This window comes from Labrus mixtus, chromosome 12, assembly GCF_963584025.1.
Source record: "Labrus mixtus chromosome 12, fLabMix1.1, whole genome shotgun sequence".
Taxonomy (NCBI): Eukaryota; Metazoa; Chordata; class Actinopteri; order Labriformes; family Labridae; genus Labrus; species Labrus mixtus.
In genome coordinates, this window is record NC_083623.1 from 15,661,108 (window position 1) to 15,679,062 (window position 17,955).

General features: G+C 41.0%; 1 protein-coding gene across 2 annotated transcripts in view; it reads right to left on the reverse strand.

Annotated features, from left to right (window-relative positions):
• The window catches only part of nkain2 (sodium/potassium transporting ATPase interacting 2), an 85,773-nt gene that overhangs the window by 37,480 nt on the left and 30,338 nt on the right, over window positions 1–17,955 (reverse strand). For both annotated transcript variants that reach the window (XM_061052253.1, XM_061052254.1), the window contains exons 2-3: window positions 2,513–2,650; window positions 1,352–1,432 (exon numbers count right to left, since the gene is read on the reverse strand). In XM_061052253.1, coding sequence (XP_060908236.1) covers window positions 1,352–1,432; window positions 2,513–2,650 — 219 coding nt within the window. The remainder of the gene's footprint in view (window positions 1–1,351; window positions 1,433–2,512; window positions 2,651–17,955) is intronic.

A 17,955-nucleotide genomic window follows, 5' to 3' on the forward strand; every position in this document is an offset into this window, starting at 1 on the left:
GAGCGGCAACATAAATCCTCAGCCTTTTGTCACACCGGAAAGGTTTTGCTTGTGAACCACACGGTCGTAGATTAATGCAAGAGAGAGAGAGATACTTCTTTGCTGAGTAGAAACATGGCCTTGAAGCCAGAATATCAAAAAGATAACAGATACAGAGAGAGCAGATCTGTTGGTAAAGATAGCAGGGTCAGTGAGTTCTGGTTGAAAAAAACAAAACAACGTGTTCTCAATCATGATTCATCAGGAAAGAGAAAGTAGTCGTGAGTTCGTTCCACGTCAAGGTTTGTTCTCAGCAGTTTGTTCTTCATTTTGCATAATGTGACAGTTAGCAGAAAGCCTTCAGTGTACGTAAATCTTCAAAAATGTTCACAGGGATTTAGCTTAATATTGTGTTTAAAAAAAGCTAAAGCGCTGGGTAATGTAGTCAACACACATTTGGTATAGTAGTGACTAGCCATACAAAAAACGACCTTTCAGGAGCAGCCACTGCAGACTGTTGTTTACAAAGTCCCGTTTGATGGGATCTAAAATAAACTACATTAGCAGCTGGACATTCATTTCTATTGCAGTGAAAGCAAAGAATGAAAATGAGCATATCTCAAAAACAAAAGAATGCTCAGTTATGTAGTGTTAAGAAACATTTTGTTCATGTGTCTACTTTGGGAATAAACTTTGTCTTGTGTTTTTTTACATCAAGCAATTTGATGAAAAGTTGCTATATTTGGAGATTGTATGCTTTTAGTGGAGAGATGACGGATGACGGAGTCAGAAAGCTTCTTTTAGGGCATGTACAGTAAGTGTCATTCCCCCAATGACATGTGACGCAATAAAGGTCATAGGCGAGCTCAGGGCGTCCGCTTTGATGACTTTAGCTTCTGCACATAGGGTGTGCAACATAATGCTATTCTATTTTGGTGCCCAACAGATAGATAGGCAGACATCACCCTTTTGTTTGAGTTGCAAGGATTGTAAAGATATATGAAGCATTTGAAAACACTCCATGATGTAACATCCTTTTGAGTAAAAAAAAATCCCCATTGAAGGAACTTGTGCACCATACCTGTTGCAGAAGCAGTCAGTGGCCCCGTGGTATTATTATTTTTTATCAAGCTTTGGATATACAGACGTTACCTGTAAGTTACATCAATCATTTTGGTTATGTACTTTTCATGTGATCTATTTTTTTACAAAATAAACTACTGCAAGCCTTTCCCCCACCATCTGACAAGTGTGTCAAAGCGCATATATACAGTCATGCTAACTCCAGAACTCCAGAACTTTTCACTACGAACACGTACAGCATATAAACTTGACAAGGATGTAGAAATAATCCAATTTGCAGTTTTCTTACCTTGGACAGATCTCCAACCTCCAGGTAGAAACAGATGATGAAAACATTCCAGGTCATCCACACCACCAGCCAGGCCGCGTACTGCAGAAAGAACAGGGAGAGGAGAGAGGAAAGCGGTGAAGCAGACGAGAGCTGACAGGCTTTGTTGGAGAAATTAAAGAAGCATGTTCATGTGTTGCATTTGGAGCGAGTCAGATGGAGAGGAAGAGCACGGGGAGGCTTCACTTTTGATGTTGTTGAGATGCAGGGACATAAAAACAACGGAAGAGAGAGCAACCAATCACCTGGATCAAACCAGACAGGGAGAGAAAATAGATAGCAGGACTGTGTGTGTGTGTGTGTGTGTGTGTGTGTGTGTGTGTGTGTGTGTGGTGCTTGTGTGCATGTGATGATCTTTTAGAGGGATGGGTGGGGTTTAAATGATGTGTGTGAGAGCTGCTCTTAAGCCTGCAGCGGCAACTTCTTTAAGTTTTGTGAGAATAAATTATTTTATCAACTGAGAGAATAATTTCTGTTTGGCAAGTTATTCCAACTCCCATTCCACACCACCGTTCTAACTTCTTTATTAACAATTGATTATTTATTTGACGTCTCACTTCAATCTGGAACTGATCCATCAGGAGGCATTTCTATAAATAATTAATGAACACTGGGTCATCATTTTTTATATATACTGTATACTCACGCAGCTGCGCACATTTTCAGGGCCCTCTTTAAGCTTACAGTGGATCATTCACAAACATATTTTTCATATTGCTCTGGAAACAAAGGGGAGTTAAAGACCTTTCTATTAGGGTCTGACAGTTTTTGGGGCCGATACCGGAATTGATATTTGGGAGGGAAAAGAACCCAGATACAGATAAATTTGCCGATATCTTTCTTAGCTTCATGTTTGATCTGTATCGATAGATAGATTAAGATTAAGATAAACACATTTATTGCCTTGATCCCTCAAAAGCATTTATCAAACACTTGTGGAAAAGATATACAGTATAATGCAGACAAGACAGTCACTCAACTGAAAAGTAACTGTAACTTCAATCTAACAAAAATGAGTCGTAGCAGTACATTTTTTTGTCACGATAGCCGAGAACAGGCTAATGACAATCTGAGGATGTCCAAAACGTCTGTTTCCAATGATTGTGTGTGTCAGATACCTACCCCAGTGACATATCGCGGCCTGAACTGAATAGTGCCAAACAGGCCCAGGATGACGACGATAATGTGGATGAAGTTGGTGAGGATGGGAGCCCACTGGTAGCCCAGGAAATCTATCACCTGACGCTCCAACACGCTGACCTGAGAGAAGAAGAAATAAAGACAAAGTCAGATTAAAAAACACAAATAAACAAGTAAGTAGTTTTCTCTACATTACTAATCACACTTGGGGGATGTGTCAGCAAGACAACTTCTTACAAACACTCATAGGAAGCAGGTGTAATAAAGCAGTACAAAAGTGATATATTAGGGCGCACTCACACTAGGTCCAGATGCCCCATACCGTGCTGAAGCACTATTGTCCCCAGTCCCCCGCTGGACAGCACTCACACTGCTGCAGGCCTAACCACACCTGAGCATAGTAACCTCTGTGACCACTATTTCACAGCTTCAGGACATTTTAAGGCGGAGTGTTTCCTTTCATGTTACTCAGTACACAAGCTGACATAGTGTTGATTCAATATGTCTCTTCCTTATATTTGATGAATCATCATTACGATTTGCTTTTACAAGAAATAAATGACTCATTGTTCTCACATGCACACTAGTGTAACTGATGGTAAATAATAAAGACAGCTTTGTTCTGACGTAAGTCCTTTACAGTAATAGAGATAAATATAACAGGTTTACAATCAGATAGATAGAAAGTTAGGATTCGTCAACATCCAAACATCCTGAGTGTTATTTTCACCTTTTCGGTCTGTGTAGGATTTTTTTGGTAAAAGTTGACTCAAAACTCCCCAAGGTCTGTGGGCGTAACCAGGATCTATCTACAATTATCACTTTCATATTTATTAAGTGAACTGCAATCAGGCGGTGTGTGTGTGTGTGTGTGTGTCTGTGTGTGTGTGTGTGTGTGTGTGTGTGTGTGTGTGTGTGTGTGTGTGTGTGTGTGTGTGCGTGTGTGAATCAGAGAGTGCTGAAGGTTTATTGTCATTCTGTTGCTGGAGCGTCATGCTGAGACAGTTAATGAAGTCAGCACAGCAGACGATATGGCACAGCTAAATATATATTGACACACCCACACCCACACACACACACACACACACACACACACACAAAGAGAGACCTGAGGTGGAAGAGAAAGCAGGAGACAAATGAAGTGGCATATTAGGAAATAAAGAAAGAGAGAACAAAAACAACAGAAAGGAAGGCTTAAAAATGAAATACAGAATGAGAGAACAGGACAGTAGACAGAAATAGAAAGTAGAACGAAGAAAAGAAAGGACCGCCACTACATATTGAACACCAGGATTTATTTTGTGTTTGTCTTACTCTCTTTACACACACACACACACACACACACACACACACACACACACACACACACACACACACACACACACACACACTTCTGGATGGCTGAGCTTATATGGCCCTAATGTGAGACCATATGGCAGGCCACAGCCTATCACAGCCAAATAGCAGGTACACACACACTCTGACACAAACATAAACACACACTTTATAACACACACATAAGCTGTAACCTTGTATAAACTGCATCTATCAGACATTAGGTTAAGCTATGAGAGTCTTTATTGGATGTGAGAGCTACACAAAGAGGAAGGTTGTATGAGTGAGTGTGTGGAGTGTGCACCCATCCGTGTGTGTGTGTGTGTGAGTGTGTGTGTGTGTGTCCCTATGTCAGGGAAGGTCTGCTGTTTGCTTTTGACAGCACCTGCTGTTATTGGACACACAGGGCTCAGCTGGCACCACAGTGTGTGAATGGTGTGTGCGTGTGTGTGTGTGTGTGTGTGTGTGTGTGTGTGTGTGTGTGTGTGTGTGTGTGTGTGTGTGTGTGTGTGTGTGTGTGTGTGTGTGACAGACATTGTTTCTTTGTGTCTGAGCCTTTTTGTGCTGGACAGGCTCCATCTTTGTGTTTCTTTTTAAATTGGCTTGATTTGATTCTGTAAAAGTGTGTTCTCTCATTGACAATTATATAGTGCTACAATTGTGCGTCTCTTGAAAACACACGCACGCACGCACGCACACACACACACACACACACACACACACACACACACACACACACACACACACACACACAGACACACAGACACACATACGGAGGCCATTATAAGAAGTCAGAGGCCTCCGAGCCTATTACGGAGGCCCCTGGGGGCCCCTCTTTCATCTCCAATAATATAAACAGTCTTCACTCCAGCTGGGACGCACACGCTCCCCAAAAAAAATCACACAAAACACGAGAAAATGGCGAGAAAATTTGATAGCAGGGATACAGATCTTGCTTTTACACTAAAGGCAACATCCATTTTGATTTCCCTTGGTTATTAGAACACACATCCTTAATACATAGTCCAAAAAGATTTGCTCGAACCTGGGTTAATACAGAAGCCTATGAAGGGCAAATTGAGAACAAGAGCATCTGTTCACTTTAGATGTAAAATTCTCATTACTTGGCTCAGCTGCAAAACATTAACTTGAGATGCTTCAGTTCATCATTCTTTGTTATAGAGTCACTGAGCATTCACATAGACCCCGCTGCTTTAATCCCAGCATCCTTTGCATGTATCAAATCCCAAGAAGCTTCATATAAGGTGTGAAGTCACTCTGCACTCTTTCTGCAGCTGGGGGGGGGGGGAATGGAGAGAGAGATGGAGAGCTATAGACAACTACAGTCCCTATAGCAGCAGCTACGTTAGCAGGTGTGGCAGGTTTGTGATGATGTGGAGCTGATGAAAGCCTCGGCGCTGTACAGGTGGAGCTTCAAGCTGGCTAGCCACGTCCTCTGGGAGGTGCTGCGACAGGCTTTGATGCTGCCGACTGAGATGTTCATTTCATTTCTGCTGCTGCCTAAAGCACAGAGCAGGAACCTTTTCATATTCAGCTTGTTTATAAAAAAGGTATATGTTGTGCCCATGTGAGTGGATTCTGCAGTCAAAATTATTTTGAGATCAAAGTCATGACTGAAGAGTTAAAGTTTTCAAAGCTGTTGTGGTTCTGCAGTAGCCCTCCATGAGTGTATATGGAGCGCAATGAATATTGGGAACTCTACTATGAATAGCTATTCCAAGCACCCGTGTTTGCATATACAGTAGAGTAGAGTTTGTGATCTTTGTGTGTAAATGAACACCTTAAAAAAGACAGTAAACAAGTTGATACGCAGCCGCCTGTCAATCTATCTAATACCTGTTAAGACTCCCACAGGGACAAAAATGTGTGTTACTGTTTTGTAAGCATGGACTGAAGCTTGTGCTCATGTTTACACGAGTTCCCAAATGCGTTGTTAGCTGTGCACCTATCATTTGCATGTTTCTGTATCAGTCCCTTGCCCATACAACATGGACACAACGCTGTAGGCTGAAGTAGTCACCCTGGCCTTTCAACAGCGGAGCAACTTGCAGGTTCATTTTCTTTTTTTACATGAATGCCTGTCTGATAAAGGCTGTAGAATTAGTTAATTGGTTATTTTTTACGTTTTTCAACACAAAAAGGCACAAAAGTAAAGTACAAAAAAAAATCATTTCCTAATCGTTTATTGACAAAGATAAAAGGTATTTTATGGGGCTGTCATGAAAGGTGGATTCTTTTGTCTAAACATTTATAATATTTTTTTCTAGAAAAATACCTTTTATCTTTGTCAATAAACGATTAGGAAATGATTTTTTTTTTGTACTTTTCTAACCAAAAGTCAGTCATTAAGGCAGTTTCCTGCAGTTCTTGCAGGAAAGCTTCTAAAAACATTTTTCTTTTACCAACCGGGCAGCTCAGACTCTGCTCAGAGGAGGGCTGTGACTGTCAAAGGAGAGGCTGTAAATTCTCCAACACCCTACACTATTACTGATAAACACTGCTAAATGTAGCTCCCCTAAACCTCAGTTAAAAACATAATAAACTGATTTTCTTTCCAACACATTCTTCACATTAAAAAGTCCCCAGATAGTATTTGGTTAAAAGCCTTCATTATGAAAGACTAATATCAGCATAAGTGTTTTAAGCAGTAGCAACTTAACACAGCAGATGTCTAAAAAGACAAACAGGAACTTAAAGCAGAATCGCACCACAAACCACACAGATTCATTTCGAAGCTATGATGAAAAGACAATAGTGACTTGTGAAAACACATTATCTGGTCTCACACATGAGTAGAGCATCACATCACTGGCTTGTTTGACGGGGAGCGGGGGTCATAGCGTGTCAACTTGTTCATGTGCGATCACGTGAAACACACACTTTTTTTAGCAGTAACCGATGTGGCTGTGATGACTCTCCTAACTTAGGCTCATATCATTTCAAACAATATTGTGAAAACCGCTGTGCTCTGTGGCGCTCATTTACACCAGGAAGAAAATGTTCCTGTCAATGAGTTCAGGACTGTGTGAGCCTGATGTGCAGTCTGTTCAGTACACGCAGCATCAGGTTCACTTAAAAATACTGATTATTTGTGAAAGCCTATGATATGTGATTAACTTTACAATGTTGTTACATGAACACATTGTTACATATCCCTAGCTAATGCCGGCCAGTCACCATGACACCTGTCCTGATCTCATCACACCACAGCCTGACCTGTCCCTGGTCTCTTTGAAACGGTCCATAATTATGAGCCTGTAGACTATCGTTTGCATTTATTTTCTTCCTTTCCATTGACACAACCAGCTTTTTATACATAACCTTAATCAGTGGGACCCACCACCCCCCATTTAATCTACCATCCATTTGTCTATTTTTAACACTGAAGAAAATACAAATGTACCAAAATTACTACAGGAGTCAATGTAGTATATTAATCTATACACTTCGTTTTGTTATTTTCTCACTGGGCCTCCAACCTGCAAGGTGCTCTCTTAAAGTAAACCAACTGTCAATGTACACAACATCAATGATCTGCAATGCAAGCCACGCCCATAGGATTGGATTTGAATTAGTTGAATGATTAAGTTACTAAAAAATGACATTTTTGCAAGAAATAGAAGACACTCAAAGAATGACTGTCTTGCTTTGTTTCAATTTCAGACAGGTAGCGAGCAGGAAGCTGTGACACTTGTTAACTATAAATGACACAGAGCAGGTGGACCACGATGTCAAAATGTGAAGCCTTATATATTAAAAGTGAACAAAATGCTCGAGGATTCAGGGCAGTTAAGCAGCTCTCCCTATCAACATTACAGTTTGAGTAATTATCTATACATTTGTCTCAAACCAAACCAGATGATGTTTTTTTTTTTTAGCAGTGGCTGTAGCCCACGTTTAATGATGCCTTTTTATAGACATTAATTAAAGCTAAATAATCATCAGAAGAGTGGATTACATTATGACAGACATTATCATGCGACACAAAAAAATCATATCATATGCCCGCAGATTTGGCATCTATATGCATGATCTAGTAATACACTTCAAGGTAAATAAACGTATAATGAGGTCAAATATTGTAACTTCCGACAGGACATGTGCAAAGATCACTTACAAGTCAAGTTTCTCTGACAAGACAGAAATTGGGGTTGGAATTAGGAATTCTTTAAACACCTTTCTGCGTGTGTTTGTGTGTCACTGGGCATGCAGACATATAGCTGAAAAGATTGAAAAAGACACTGAAATGCTCTGGGAATCGACTGGCAGCGGCCCAGAGATGAGGGTGATGAAAGGGACGGCAGAGAGCGAGCCGAGGAGAGAGTCTTCAGTGAGTTTGAGAAAGATTTTTGTCTATTTGATAATAAATGATGGAATGATATCAAGGGATCATTATTGCCCCAGACAGGGAAACAGCTGCACTGTGTGACCATTATGACACACTGCAGAGGGATGAAAGTGTCTTTTATCTCAAAGAGAAGAAGAAGATGTTGAGGGATAGATAGAGACAGGCTAGGACATCTGATGAGAGGAGCTGAGGAGATGGAGGGGTGATTAAGATCTGACAGTAAAGCAGAAGAGATGAGTGAGAGTAAGAGGGTGTGAGAATGAAAATGTATCATCTGCCCAGGGTTGAATGTACAGATTTTTGGAGGGCCTTATTCAGGCACTGACTTACCCACCCACACACACACCTACAAGTAGAATGTATTTACCATTTCTGTCAGCTAATCACATCTTCTTTAACTCGTAACTTTTAGGTTGAATCGTTAAAGTCACATGTTTGGGTCTTTTTAAATCACAATTATGAAACAAAAGAAATACAACTTATACATCTTTTGTAACTGATTTTTAAAGAATGAAGAACGATATATCCAGAAGTCACAGTTTCAAACACAGTGCAAGATTGAAATGCCACATATTCTTGAAGCTGCTTTCTACAACCCAGCCCGATAAACCCAGTTACATACACATGCATTCAATCCTGACAATGTCCTAACGTTGTTCAGCCGAGATGCATGCGTGAAAGCAAATGTCCAAATCTGTTCACCCTCACTTGCAGACATTTCTACTGCCATCCCTCATGAAATCCGGTTAAGCCGATAGGTCAATGCCGCAGGTGTAATAGTCTGAAACATTCACCTCGAGCGAGTGGGTGGAGTGATGACATCATTCCCGCTGAGCGAAGTTTCTCTGCCTTACACTCTTGGGTGCTCACCTCAGATGTCTGTATATTGTTTTAAACTGCTGTGTTGGCGTTGCAGGAATATCCCTTAACATGTTGTAACGCTATAAATCAGACACCCTCAGGGAAGGCTTCTCCGCCTCCTAATTTGAAGGACATCAAGTTATGAGAGCACATCCAACATCCCAATCTCCCCCTGAGTGGACCATAAATGTTAGTCCTGAAAACATTATCACCTGAATGTCATGAAACTGTAAGACGATGTGTGAAGCAGTCTAAGTTAGTACCAAACTAAGCACCATCCCTGAGGTAGCTGATAATAGTTTAGGACTACGGTGTGGCACCTATGGGTGGCCAATTAGATTTCAGTAGAGGGTGCATGTCACCCACAGCAGCTCTATGGAAACACCCCTGCCCTTTCCTCTTATTTGTTCCTTTACTAATCCTCTAATTTCCTCCCTTACTTTTTCTTCTTCCTCATAACCAAGCACTCTCCCTCCTCTTTTTCTCCTCTCCTGCATATTTAATAGCATTCATCTATTTCCAGATCTGATGTGTCATAAAACAACAAATTACCCCCATTTGCCCCCTCCCTCTATCCCCTCCATTACTCAACCATCTCCCCCCTCCCATCTCTTCTTTCCTTCTTCCCCATCCTCTCCATCTCCACCTACTGTCTGCTATTCATGCTGCATTTCCTCCTCCAGCACTCCTTCCTTCCCTCCTCCACTCCCTGCATCCTCCACTCCGCTGGCATGTTATCTCTCTCTCTCTCTCTATCTCTCTCGCCTCTCCTCCCCCTCCCTCCTCAGTCTCATCCTCCTCTCCCTTGCTCCCTTGGCGCTTTGGCTGATTTTTTTTTCCGCTTGGTTCTGTGACCTTTAAAAAACTGCTGATCAAATTCTGCTGCTCATCCCATTATAGACGACAGAGAGGGAGGGAAAAGGGGGGAGAGATGCGAGGTCAGACGGGGGTAGGGTGAGGAATGGAGTGAGAAGAAGCCGGAGAAAGACAGGAGGAGAAACAGGAACGGCGGTACGCAGAGCAGCAGGGGTTGAGTGAAGGGAAAAACAGGCAGAGGAAGTGTGAAAATGTCCAACAAACATTTTGTGAGTCAGCGAAGGAGCATCACGACTTAGTTGCAACAGATCAGAAAACACATTGAGGTAAATATGGCCTTTTTTCAAAACCATAACTTTTTTTTTTTCAGTCCCTGTATCCATCGTAAACTTTACTCTCCTAGTAAAACTCAGAAGCAAATCTTGGTTTACTGTTAACTTAATTAAGGCCGCCTGCTTGCGCAGTATCCCACTGTGTGCAGCAAAAAGCAATCTCCTATTGATTCGGTTCGCACGACGATCAATTCATCTCCATTGGAGGCTATTAGGGACCATTTGTGGCTACTTAGGGCTCGGAGAGAGAGAGCAAAGACTGCAGGGAAGATGGTGCGGAGCTAAAGTGAAAGAGGGGAAATCATAAGAGGATATAAGGGAAAAAGAAAAGGGTAGGAGTGGGTGCAACGGGTGTAAAATACATGAGATATAAATATGGAGAGAAAAAACAATATCCGTGAAAATCTGTCCATTTAATACTCAATTTCCCCTCTCATTGTCATCACAACTACTCAGTCATATCTGTAAAAGTCACTCAGCTATAGATAGACTGCACAACTCAACTGAGAGTCACCACTTAAATTTGTAGTACACGACGGCCTTAGGCTGATACGCTCTCTCTGGTCATAAACCTATAAAAGTGCTTTCATGGGAGCAGGCCTCGGTTACATACCTCTGATTCATACAGCTGATATGCTCGGCTTGCATGAGTTAGCTAATCTCTTCATAGTAGTATTAAGCTCCCTCCCTGAGGTGCGCTTCTAAAATTTCCAGATCGTATGGACTTTCCAGGGTGCTGTAGGAGATTATTAAGATACCTCAGGAGATACGGCTTTATTTTTAGTTACTTGATCGCATTTCATCATGTGGCTGTGCAGCTTTACAATTCTGAAGTCGGGGTTAAAAATCACAACAGGGGGTCGAAAAATATCAGTGCTTGAAAGAATTGTCCTATGATAACACTTATGTTTTAGGCTTGGACAAAAAAATCAAAACATGCGAAACAAAGAACAACAAAAAAAGCGAAAAATCCTGGTTTGAACTGCTTTAAAAATGCATCCACAGTGGTTTGAGACTGATAAGAGGAATAATTCAACAAGTTCAATACCACTCTTGAAGCATCAGCCAGCAGCCGGTTAGCTCAACAGCTAAATTGAATCCTTGCTATTAGCCCCTTATCAGAGGACATTTGAGAACTACGGTTGATATAAAGTTGCAGTAGATGTCCAACTTTTTGTGTTGATTGATTGAGAGTATGATTGATGAAACGCCAAGAAGTTCTGGCCAAAAGCTTTGCAGCAGATGTTTAGACAACCAAAAAAGAAAAGTTAGTTTCGCCGGCCTGACAAATCAGGCCCAAATTTAGCGATATTCCTCAATGAGAACGAATCAATCACTTTACATGCAGGTCAGAATACAACACCTGCATGGCCAAAAGTCAACATCTAAAGAGCTTCTAAAACAATAAGACCATCATGGGGTCTTTAAGGGTGCAATCACTGTGGTTGATTTCTTTTGGGCGCTATCATGGCAGAAAAAGATCTACTGTTGGATTTAGCTTTGAATATGTATCTACGAGATCAATTACATGATGATAATATACAGTATTGTCTTACTACTGTCCTACTATCAACTTAGGCAGTGATGACATCTCCTGGTTGTCTGAGACTGGACATACACTTATCCTACTGAGTACACCATATAGACTACACAAAAGGGAACATTGGATTTTGAGTTGCAATGAATTCTTACCAAGCCAAAAATAAAACACACAAAAGCTGAACTGATTAGCTCAAGAAGTCATAGCCACAAGGTCATTAACATGTTATTCAGAAAACATTGGGTCATTCAAAATGTCTTGAAAGTATGAAAAAATGTAAAAAAAATAAATAAAAATTAAAAAAGCACCTCTGGACATTGGAAGACGTTCAAGAACAAAGACTTCAGGCAGCTTTTGCATTTGGCACCTGCCCAAACAAACTTAAGTAGTTTTGTATATGCACCATAGTTTGGATAAACCTGAGCTCTGTGTGCATGTATCCAAAACAATACTAGGAAATTCAATCTTGCCGGATTTCATTTTGTTTAGATGTCTTGTTCTGATTAGTGATGTGCACGTTCAATTGACTAAATGGTTCAACATCACCATCACTAGTCGGCACCAGAATTATTAGTCAATGACAATTAATTACAATTTTGGCCATCGATGACGGACAAATGTTATGCTACAACTGTAATACAGCCGCCCGGCACTAACCGGGGCTATAGCCATAGACTGGCTGTAACTCCTCTACAGCCCGGATGTAAACAAGCACAGTGAACAGATAGCATCTCTTGAACTAGTGTGGCAGTATTTTAAACTAGAAAAGGGAGGTAAGGCTGTATGTGGGCTGTGTCAGGTTTAATTGGCATGTTGACCGGAGCCATGTGTAATCACATTTAGCAAATGTTGATGTTCAGCTGCGGGGGGGCTTAAGGCTGGCAGGGTTAGCACTGCTAGCATTGGCTACATTCTGCAAACCACATTTAGTACCAACTGACAATTTTGAATACATTTTGAGTGTTTTGAGTGTTTTCTAACTTTTAGACTAGTCGGTTAAACTGAATTTGACTCTCCATTTAAGCAATCAAATGCAGGGTATAGGACACATTATAGTCTTCACTGTCAGTAGGCCTAATATAAACATTTCATTATACACTGATTTGATGGGTCTTTGCTGGGTTTCTTTTAATTTTGTTGTTTAATCTAGCAGCCAAGAAAGATTATTATTCATAATTCATAATTTTAATGAGCAGCCAATCACTCATAAAAAAATGGATGAACAAATCAGATTCAGATAACACTTGTCCCAAACCATATAGTTTCACACCCTAGATTATACATGTTTGATTTATGTTTTGCCTTTCTGCTGGCATGTCATTCTGTCAGTTTTCACATATCTAGTTGTCACGGCTGTCGTCAGATGGAAAAACAGAGCATGTGAACAGTGTTACCCAGTTAGCAACACCATTTAAGTACACTGGTGTGTCAACGACTGTGATGGATTGAGATGGTGTTGTGTTAATGAAAGCTTTGCTGTAGAGGAGCAGTCGTAGGCTGTCATTATGGTCACTCATCTTTTGACTAATGCTCTAGACAGGCTACTTAAAACTGTGATGGGCATCTCCTGGCCCACAGGCAAATCCAGTTTCTTGCCCAATTTACAATAATATACCCCAGCACCTGAACTAATTCTAGCAGCAATTTATGACACATTGATGTCAGACTTGCTTAAATGGAATATCGTTGCAAAGACAGACGGTTGGACCGTAGCTTATTCCTGGTAGCTAACCAAATGTGCAAAATACAGAATGACCTTTCTTTTTGTTACTCTTCTGTTTCTGTTTCTCTTCTTCTTGTACCTTTCATGGCTTTTACTCTTAGCTTGAAATGTCACTGACAAAGTGCTTCAATGCTGGAATATGTCCAGGCTCCACTCAAAACAAGTATCAAAGCACAATGGTGGCACATGTTGAGAAGTTGTTTCCGCCTGGCATTAGGGATGAAGATGTTTCCAGGTACAACCTGATTTTGGCTAATAACTAGATTGGTAGCACAGTGTTCAGACCATTGACTTAAAGAGCCCATATTATGCCCTTTTTGGGGTTCGTATATTTAATCTATGTACCTACTTTTGTACGTTCACAATAGCTAAAGTCCGAAAAAAGTGTCTGTTTTCATGTACTGCTCCTCCTTGCTCCCTCTACGCTCTGAGTCCGTCAGCTACGCTCTGCTGAGCCCCCACTGCAGAGCCCTACGTGGGCCAAGTCTGCTCTGATTGGTCTGCCGATCCGCTCTGTCGTTATTGGTCAGTTGCTCAGCACGGTTCTCGGAAATGTCCCGCCTCTTTTACCATATTGGGAATGCAGCCACTGGCTCCGTCCGAGGGGAGCATAAACATTAGCACCTTAGCACTACTGTGCTACCGCAGGCTACGGCATATCGTGGGCGTGCTACAGAAGTTAATGGGCGTGTAACATGAGCTGCTGGGCTTGCCACAACGAGCCAATGGGCTTAGATCAGTGATCTCACACTGACAATGACGTCGGACTGACACATTTTTATAGAGGGGGGCTAGAACAGAGCGTTACATGCAGCTAATGCTACAGCTAACAGGAGGACGTAGGAGCAGCTGCGTTTCCTCGGACTTTGAATTTTTGCACATAGATGTGCCTAAACATGCACAGGAAAACACACTAAAGAGCATATAAAATCAGAAAAAGCATAATATGGGACCTTTAAAAGATGATGTAGAATTTAAAAATCTAATAAAAAGATTTATAAAAAAAAAAAAAAAAGATGATGTAGCGAGATGTTTAAATCTCCATTGGATTATCCTACTGTCTGCTGAAAACATGTGTTCCTATTACTTTGTGGAACTTTGTATGAAAGCCATTAAAGAAAATGGTTGATTTTACATATTGCTTGCCCTGCCATGGTCTGTTTAACACCATTGGATTTAAAGGTAATGTATCTGTATCTTTGTCTAATAACACAGAAGGGTAAGACTTGTTTCAGAGTTACGCTCCAATCGAATTTAAACACAGTGGGTGCCATTTTTGTGACATTGCCATTAATAATGAATCATTCTACTAAATTCTGTTCCCTCAGATTTTGTCCATCACAGCCTCTTCCCTCTGTCCTTCTCTCCTGTCACAAGCCCCATGGATCCATTTTCACAACTCTCTGTGAATTAAATAGAGTGATTAATATTCCGATGAAACATTTCTTTATGTAAACGTGGCATTTAAATGTCAGAAACACCGACTAATCAGTTTGGTATTTCTACAGATCTTCCCCCTCTGTGTCTGGCTGTCCACCCCTCTAACTCTATTTCAGCCATTATTTTTTTTTGTTTCCTGTCAGCTACAATCTGCTCTTTCTTTACCATAAAACAATAAAAACATTTCAAATGTATTTTTTTCTGGAATAACCTTAATTCTAGATTATTTAATTCTGTATTTGGTTCTTTCTTTAAGTGGCCAAACTACCATGGATATATTTTATGAATGAAAATTTAAGCTAATGATGATTACCAAAATTAAGACCTCAAATTAAATTAGGTTATTCTGTTTTCAAATACCCCACATGATATTGGTTATTTACCATTACCAACTTAGGCCACAATCCATAGTGTGCTCAAGCATGTTTGAGCCCCAAAGTCCAGTTCATTAAACTCTTGTGAGTGCACAGTATATACTTCCTTGGCCCTGGCACGGTTGGAAGATTTGGGCTTAGACAACCTAAAGTGTCTTATGCACACGCACAGAAGCCCAAAGTGGTCATGGCATATAATCCATCACCGTATTGCATAATCGAGAAATCCAGAAAAAAAAAGGGCTGTATCTGACTGAAATGACTCAAAACTAAGAGACACAAAAAAAGCCTACAATGGTTTATTCACCCAATTAAATTAGTTGGAGCTTATTGAAGAAGTTCCCTTTGTCAAACTCCAAGGCACAATTGATGGCATGTCCCCATTCCAAAACACAGACAGAGAGAGAGTTATTTATAGCCGTGGAATCTGAATGGTACACAGACAACAATTCGTCCTGATACATGCAAGTCTACACAAATCTCAAATCATACAGTGAAGCACACACTCACAACAAAAGCCAGACAACGTGGACGCTCATGCACAGAGCTGGAGGACATTCTCTCTCTGCAGACTATCAATCACATATCATTACAACAAGAAAGTGTGTGTTTTATGTGTTTGTGTGTGTGTGTGTCAGCCCTGGGCTGATGGTGAGCTAAATCTGTCATTAGCAATAATTGGCGGTTGCAGCAGAAGCTCTTTACAGTAATTTACCACGACTGACCAACTGATTATGATAAATGTAATACACAGTATTGGAAGAAATGCACCTGTCGTTCTTTTTCCGTCTCTTCCTCTGTTCTCTTTCTTTGTCTCCCTCGGCAGGTTACCCTCTCTCTGATATTCTGTCTCCATTTGTTAATGAAACTTTTGCAGTAACAAATGAAATGTCTTTGATGGAAAGCTTGTCCATCTGTTTGTATGCCTGCCTTTGAAAGCCTTCTCTTTCTCTATCAGCCTGACAGTCTGTCTTTTTTTTGTCTGATCCAGCCAGACCAAAGAACATTGCTGACATTATCAGAGGAAGGCAGAGAGAGTGAAATGCTTGGATTTGTCTCGATATGTTTTATCTGCTCTGTTGCTTTGATGTAAACTGGACCAATTCTGACAAACGGGCACACGAGAGGAGTAGACAGCAGATGGATAAAAACTTGTGGTACAGCTATCAATCTGATTATATAACTCAGTCATGGAAGGGGAGTTTCAAAATAAAGTTCTGATACTTTTTCAGAACTCCATGAGCTCTTTTTTGTGCTTTTGGGGTCAAATTATGCCATGCTCCATCGTTGTACATGGAGATAGCTGCAGATATTTAAAACAGAGGACAAGAGTTAGGCAATTTGTACAGATGTTGATGTTTTTAGTTCTCTTTCTTTTCCTCTCGGCCTCTGCTTTCTCTGATTATCATGAATCCTGAATATAAGTATAACTGCTATATAAGATGCAGGGCCCTATCGTACACCTGTCGCAAAGTGTCCTGGAGCACAGCGCAGGTGTCTTTTCTATGTACCACTTCACACAGTTGTCATTTTTAGGCACAGCACTCACATTGTTTACATGTATTTGCACCCCTGTTAGCGCCGGGGATGTAAAACGAGGTGTGGTCAGGCGCAAAGCTGGTACATTTCCGGCTGTATGTTCCTGCTTTTTAAAGCTTAAAGAGCAAAGTTAAATAAGCCGGTCAGAGTTCGGTCTATTTTAGAACTAAGATCCGGCATGTAAATTGGACAAAGTGCCAGCCGGCACGCACTTCAGCAAAGTCCACAACGTGCAGTTTCTGTGCAGCTGTGTAGCACATTCTAGTACGCTCTGAGATGTGCCGCCTTACTCCGCTGGTCACTTGATGTCTCTAATGGAGGAGTCCTTTTGAATCAAACCAGCACTTCACAAGATTTATTCACTTTTAGTACACCACTGTTTTCTTTAAATGCATGATTTTGAACTAATGAGGGAGAAAAGCTATTCAAAAGTGGCCTTATGTATCAAGCGCAGCAAAGCAACTATTTGCATTACACAATGAATCGGGCATATTTTCATGCGCATCAGGTCACATTCAGTGTGATGGTGGCAGCTGAACCTGTGGTCAATGCATGTCTCTGCATTTCACACTGGTGTATTGGCTGCACCAGTGAATGCAGCCATTCACTGGAGCTGCACAGCTCACTTTTTAGATGGAATAACAAGGTATTTAAAGAGTGTCTTATACACCTGATTTTACGGTATTACCTTTACCACATTTTTTCATCTTAACGACCTCCATTTTTCTCTCTCCTTTTCTCTCATCCTCTCCTTTAATCCCCTTTCCTTTTTCTCTCTTTCGATTTTGCTCTTGTGTCTATTATCTCTCCTTCATTGTCCATCTTACTCTGACCCCCCTCCTCCATCCTACCCTCCCTCTCTTAATCAGTTTGTTGCTCTCGACCACACACACACCCACATAACACACACACACACACACACACCCAGTCAGTTTGTAAATGAATTATCAGCCCACCAGTGGCTTTGTGTTCGTACACTCTTATATCTTAATGGTCAATCTATGCAGGCAATGCTTTTACAAGGATAAAATGTGTGTGTGTGTGTGTGTGTGTGTGTGTGTGTGTGTGTGTGTGTGTGTGTGTGTGTGTGTGTGGG